We start from the raw sequence: 7,004 nt of genomic DNA on the forward strand, positions 1-7,004 counted from the left end.
GACAATGGAGCGGAATGAAAAACCTACATACAATGATTAAGATGTGTGTCCCAATGCTTTTATTCAACATGTGATAAATATCTACTATACAACTCATGATTTAAATAAAGTAATGATGTTACAATTCTGCTCAAGTTATCAGTGACTATGGCATCGGTGCTTGCTGGAGTTGAGCTCTTACAGTCACAAGTCTACAATGTATGCTCTATGTACCAACCTCTGAGGCATTTTTTTGGTGCCGGTTCCTACATGTACTTATTCTCCAACTTATTTAATTTCAGGAATCCTCAGATTTAAAGGGGTTATCCAGGGTTTCTCCGTTCCACATCAGGTAGTAAGAGATGCTACTAAGATGCGTCCATTGGTTGCTATCCAGTTCTTGAGTACAGTCAGGCATTTTGTACCTATCCTATTCATCAAAGTTAACCCGACAGCCAATACCTGCTGCACAATTCACAGGCTGCATGCATCCGGCATTGGCTGTATGATCTCAGTCATGTGTGTTTGACTCAAATACTGGGGATTTTCACAGAAAAAAAAACACTTTAAAAGCCACCAGGGACAGAGACATGCTGAAGACTAGTCGGACAGACGGATTCCCATACAAGTATGTAGGCAGAGACCTGTCAATCCAGAGCAGCGGGAGGAGAGAAGCTGCCGGGGACTAGTCTCCAGTCTTTTAAAATAGATTTTTCTCAGAAACGTCGGAGCGTTGCAGAGTCACACATACCTGGCTGAGATCATACAGCCTGGCAACATGTATCAGCTGCTGTCAGGTTCCCTTTAAAGAATATGCTGTGTACTTATACCTGCCAGGCGGCTGGCAGACATCCCATCAGCAGTGGCTTCCAACCTTGGATGTGGACATAAGTGGCACTGGATATCCCTTTATGATAACAGTTGTCACGTTGTATACAGGTTCCCCTAAGTATCAACCAGAAGTCACTCATGGACCCACAATCAGCTGATACAATGTTGGCACTTTCATATTGTAGCAGGAACTGACAATGATGAAAATGTACATCAGGTTTTCGCCACAAAAAAACAAAACAAAAAAAAAGCATAAAAGGAAAGCAGACAAGCCTAACCCTTATAAAAGCAGTTTATGACGGACTATAATCCAACTACCAATCATACTGTAAAAAAGTGAGCCACGACACCAGTATGAACAAAATCCCATTTCAACTTTTCGGCTTACCTTTTGCATTGAGCTCGTTTCTCTGGGCTTGAAGACGTCTCAAATTTTGGCTTTTTTCATTGACAACCAACTAGAGAGAAAACATTTATGATTGTTTCAAATTAATTGAAACAACAGTCAGGGACAGCAGAACTGATTGAAGAAACAAGCTGCCGTGTACGGTACATTTACAATACAATGAAAAAGTTGTTTAGACTTTGGGTATATTCACATGCAGAATAAAAAAAATAAAAATCTGTTCCAGATATTAAAGGACGTCCGCAACACACGACACAGGAAGCAGGTTTTGGAATGCATTAAAGCTGCAAGGAAGTGGGAATCTCATGTTTTTACCTGAAGATCCTCGATCTTTGACAAGTAATACTGACGTAAGCCGGTGCCACCGCGAGTCTCGTCCATTTCCATCTGCATGACAGGAGAAATCATTTTAATATTCTTTATTTTTCTATTATAATGTAAGAGTACAGATAAAGATAAATATCAGACACTGGGTTCAGCTAGGTTAGTGGTAGATCACCACAATAAGTGATCGCACGATACCTTAGAGATGGCCTCCCCAAGTCCTGAGAATGACGCACTGTGAAACTACAGTAAGGCCCCGATTCACTAAAATGTTTGAGACTTTTCAAAGCTTTTTACATCAGAATTGTGCAGTAAAAGCCGTGATGAATCGGGGTCTGAGAGCGCCGTCCTTCCCAACTTAATCCAACCTCTCGAGGCTCGGTGGTGCCGCTACTAGTGCCCCAGGTCTTCTCATCCCTCGTAACATATCACAGTCCACAGGAAATTCACTCCATGCAGTAACAATGTGCAAAACATGATTTTACTTCATTTCCACATCACACATTTACTAAAATGGCAATAAAAACAGAATAAAGTGATCATATAGTCACCCACAAATACCAGTGCATAGGGGCTTGTACCAAAATTCCTAACATGTGAGACTGTGAGGAAGTGAACTTCCTATGGACTCGTGTGAGTGACGACACTAAAGAGAGTATGTTTTAGAGGATTTCTTGGGTGTCCTGCTTTTGGGGCAAGCTCGTGCTGTATCCGCAGTATTACAGCTGCAATCCCTGTCCTGTGACCTGAACCATCAGACATGTAGGTGTGTGTAAGTTTCCGGACCAAACATGAAAATGAAGTCGTGTGAGCCTTCCTTTAATCCCTTCCCATCACAGCCAATTTCCGGTTTGTTTGTTTTTTTCATTTTTTCCTTCCCTTTCAAGAGCCATAACTTCCGGCACTTTTTTTTTTTTTTTTTTTTTTTTGCGGGACGAGTGGTAATTTTGAATGCCAACACTCATTTTACCACAGAGTACTGGAAAATGGACAAAAAACTCCAACTGTGGTGAAACTGCAAAAAAATTAAAAAAATACAAAACTCATTTCTGACACTTTTTTTGGGGAACTGTTTTACGACATACATTATGCGGTAAAATGACTTGGCAGTATGATTCAGGCGATACCAAACTTGTCCAAATTTTTTTTTTTATATTATTTTAGTGGTAGAGGAAACAAAAAATAGAAATTTGAAAAAAAAATATGTTTTTGGGTTTTGTCGCCATTTCCCAAGATCCGCAACAGTTTCCGTTTTTGTTGGCTGAAGCTGTGTGTCACGGCTTATTTTTAGCATGGCGAGACAATGTTTTTATTGATAACATTTTTGGATAGATATGACATTTTTATCACTTCTTACAGTATTTCTTGCAATATTGGGGGGGGGGGGAGAAACGCCATTTTGTTGTAGTTAATTTTTTTTCTATTTACAGTTTTCACTGATTGGGTCAGTTATTTTGATAGATTGATATGGGTCAAACTCACGCCATACGCCTGCTACTGACTTGTAAAGGGTTATATCCTTTAAAAAAAATAAATAAATAAATAAAAAAAAAAAGGACAACTTACCGATCGCTGGGACCCCTACTGACCCCAAGGACAAGGACCTGCAGTGCTATGTCTTGAATGGATCTGATGTGTGCATGCTCGACCTCTGCTTCCCCTGGCAGTCCCACAGAGAATGAACGGAGCAAAACACTGTGCTCTGCTTCCCCTGGCAGTCCCACAGAGAATGAACGGAGCAAAGCACTGTGCTCTGCTTCCCCTGGCAGTCCCACAGAGAATGAACGGAGCAAAACACTGTGCTCTGCTTCCCCTGGCAGTCCCACAGAGAATGAACGGAGCAAAGCACTGTGCTCTGCTTCCCCTGGCAGTCCCACAGAGAATGAACGGAGCAAAGCACTGTGCTCTGCTTCCCCTGGCAGTCCCACAGAGAATGAACGGAGCAAAGCACTGTGCTCTGCTTCCCCTGGCAGTCCCACAGAGAATGAACGGAGCAAAGCGCTGTGCTCTGCTTTCCCCTGGCAGTCCCACAGAGAATGAACGGAGCAAAGCGCTGTGCTCTGCTTCCCCTGGCAGTTCCACAGAGAATGAACGGAGCAAAGCGCTGTGCTCTGCTTCCCCTGGCAGTTCCACAGAGAATGAACGCAGCAAAGCGCTGTGCTCTGCTTCCCCTGGCAGTCCCACAGAGAATGAACGGAGCAAAGCGCTGTGCTCTGCTTCCCCTGGCAGTCCCATGAATGGAGTGGAGGTCGACCGCAATTCTCCGGTTCCCGAGTCCTGTTATTGGGATCGCTTCAAGTCTCAGACATCCCCGATTCTATGTGTGGGGAAGACGACTTTGACATTTAAAAACGAAAGTTTCCCATTCTAACGGTCGGGCATTCCACAGTCTGTCTGCTCTAACTGTAAAGAACCCTTTTCCATTCACATACTGGAATTGCCTTTCCTCAGAAGCCATTGTTCACCCCTACGTACCTAACATGAGGAATTACTCAATAACAAGCCATATCACCACAATGGAGGCCACAACTGGCTGGCTTCATTGGATGAGACTAGAGGGTCCCAGATGGAAACCACTTACAGGGACTGTCAGGCTATGTGCCCACGATGCAGAAACGCTGCTGATTTTTTCCGCTTCTCCCTGGCAGGAAAAACGCATGCGGATTGTACATGCGGGTTGTACATGCGGATTGTACATGCGGATTGTACATGCGGATTTTACATGCGTTTTTCCCGCCAGGTAGAAGCGGATGTGAAGTGTTCTTCACTTGCATTTCTGCATGCGGGTTATCAAGCGCATTCCAAGCGATTTTAGCATCACTTGGAAAGTGCTTGACAACTTGGTCACAATATGTAAATCCATGCAACCAAAAAAAAACAAAAACATTATACTCACCTTCTGATGGCCCGTGGTCTTCTCTCTGGTGCATCCGGTCTCTTGTACAGTGCGCGGTGGTGTAAAAGGACCTTCCATGACGTCATTTAGTCATGTGACTGGTCACTGACTGCCGACGTCAACAGTCGCATGACCTGTCACATGACTAAACGACGTCATGGAAGGTCCTTTTACACCACCGCGAGACGCCAGGGAGTCAGGACGCATCGTACAGGAGACCGGGGGGACATCGGAAGGTAAGTATGATGTATATTTTTTATTTAAATTTTTTTTTTTTTTTCCGGTACTATGGTACCCGGGTCTCTATGAGAGTCTCCTCTTCTCCAAACCCGGGTACCATCCGCACATTGAACTGTGTGATATCCTCATGTGCACATGTAGTCATGCGGATATTAAGCGATTCAATGCAAGCCAATGGCGGCAATGACGCTGCGTGTCCACAAAATTAATGGACATGCTGCGTATTTTTCCGCAATGATAATCCACAGAATGTGCACAGCACATGCGGATCATCATTGGAGACCATGGGGCACGTATTACCAAGCGTTTTTAAGCATTTTCGCTGCGTAAACTGCGCGGCAAAAACGCTTGAAAAACACATAGTGGGCACGCAGCCTGAGGGATCCATGATGGGTCAATCTCTATGAGGTCACCACTACAGACAGTGAATGAGCGGAGCCACAGACGGGCATCCATTCTGTAACAGGGTTAAGAGTTTCCCGCTTGGCCGATCGGTGCTGGTCCCAGCGATCTGTCACCCACGGATCTCCAAGATATCACTTATCCTGTGCATAGGTAATAAATTGCTTTCACTGGACAGCCCCTTTAAGGCCCACACACTATAAAACTGAGGTCTACAGGTGGACATGCCTTTTAAATCTGCATGACACCTTTTTATGTAGCACTACAAGTCCCAGCACAGCCCCTCTGATATGTGGTGCTAGCAGAGCTGTAAGACATGCAGGCTGCTTACTATCCGGTGTAAACAGGCTCCAACTACGATAAAAAATGCCGCACACATCTGGGGCCAGGATCCGCAGCCTCCATTACGCGTCTAGCATTACACATACGCACGCCCGTACAGCCGGTACCTGCTCGGTTCCGTCCACCGCCATCTTGAATTCACCCGGCGGAGCCATTCTCCTTCTCACCGTGACTCAGGAGCGGAAGCGGCGCAGACGCAGCTACGTACGAGCGGACTTCCTGCCCTGACCATAGAGTCTCGTTGAACAGCGGCAACGTTATCTGAAAGCTCCTGGGCGCCACCTGCTGAACGGGAAGGGAATGGCATGAAGTGGAACTCGGAAATGCTGCACAGTCATAGGAGCGAAGTCCAAAATAGTGACGTAAGGGGGTCACATGACCAAGCCCATACAATGTAATAAAAGAAAAATGGGCCAGAAATTCAAAGTGCGGTAAAATGCTTAAAAAACACAATTTCTCCATTGGTGGCAGGAATGACCTGACGATTAGGGTGATACCAGGCTTGTCAGTGGAGCCGGGTCAGGGCTTGTTTTAGGGGCAGGTGCAGCAACCAAAAAATAGCAAATCTGGTGGATTGATTTCTCTTTATGGCTTTTATTTACGGTGGTTAAATTCTTTTATATTTTGCATGAACAGAGGCGGATTTATGGATGGAAGCTACTGGGGTCTTCAGTAAGTCCCTGGCTGCCAGGCAAGCAGCCGGTGCTAGGATGGCACTGCTCACATGCCACCGTCAGAGATTTGTGTTCTTAGTGGCTATTCAGTGACCAGAGCGCTGATGTTAGAGGCAGGTGCTGGCTGTGTAACACGGCAGCCAGCATGTATAGAGCCAAGGGCGTAACTACAATAGGTGCAGGGGTTGCAATCGCACCCGGGCCCTGGAGCCTAAGGGGCCCCAAAAGTTTCTTTGGCCTATATAAAAAAAAATAATTCTATTAAGTATTAAGGACTTGCAATAATTTGGGGCCCCATTGGAGATTCTGCATTGGGGTCCATGAGCTTCAAGTTATGCCACTGTAAAGCGCAGACTCAGATCCTGAGCCCGCCCCATAGGCCACAGCCCCACTATCAGTATCTGGTCAGTATTAGGTCAGTATTTTTTCTCAAGCGTGGGAGCCAAAACCAGATGAGGAACAATCAGAGAAAAGGTATAATAGAAACAAGTCACAAATTCTACATTTATCACCCACTCCTGGTTTTGGCTCCCACTCTTGAGAAAAAATACTGACCAAATACTGATGGTAGGGCCATGACCTTAAGCATTTTCACAGTAGATTTCTCTACTTTCAGTGTAGTGATGAATTAAACAGTAAATCTGTTTTGAGACTGATTTTGGTTTGCCCGGCTGTAATAAAAATCATGACACTATGAATGTCTCCATAGAAAGGAATTGGGCATCACAGTGGCTCAGTGGTTAGCACTGTTGTTTTGCAGTGCTGGGGTCCTGGGTTCAAATCCAACCAAGAACAACATCTGCAAGGAGTTTGTGTGGGTTTCCTCCGGATTCTCCAGTTTCCTCCCACAATCCAAACACATACTGATAGGGAATTTAGATTGTGAGTCCCAATGGGGACAGCGATGCTA

The 7,004-nt window shown here is 45.0% G+C and overlaps 1 protein-coding gene across 1 annotated transcript in view; it reads right to left on the reverse strand.

The window, feature by feature from the left end:
- Positions 1-5,686, reverse strand: part of PSMC5 (proteasome 26S subunit, ATPase 5) — a 23,840-nt gene extending 18,154 nt beyond the window's left edge. Inside the window, exons 1-3 of the mRNA XM_073683135.1 lie at positions 5,528-5,686; positions 1,532-1,603; positions 1,199-1,268 (exon numbers count right to left, since the gene is read on the reverse strand). Of these exons, the coding sequence (XP_073539236.1) occupies positions 1,199-1,268; positions 1,532-1,603; positions 5,528-5,575 (190 nt within the window). The 5' untranslated portion in view covers positions 5,576-5,686. The remainder of the gene's footprint in view (positions 1-1,198; positions 1,269-1,531; positions 1,604-5,527) is intronic.
- Between the last annotated feature and the right edge of the window lie 1,318 nt (positions 5,687-7,004).

This window comes from Phyllobates terribilis, unplaced genomic scaffold, assembly GCF_046119375.1.
Source record: "Phyllobates terribilis strain yellow unplaced genomic scaffold, ASM4611937v1 Scaffold_5__5_contigs__length_657084704, whole genome shotgun sequence".
Classification (NCBI taxonomy): Eukaryota; Metazoa; Chordata; class Amphibia; order Anura; family Dendrobatidae; genus Phyllobates; species Phyllobates terribilis.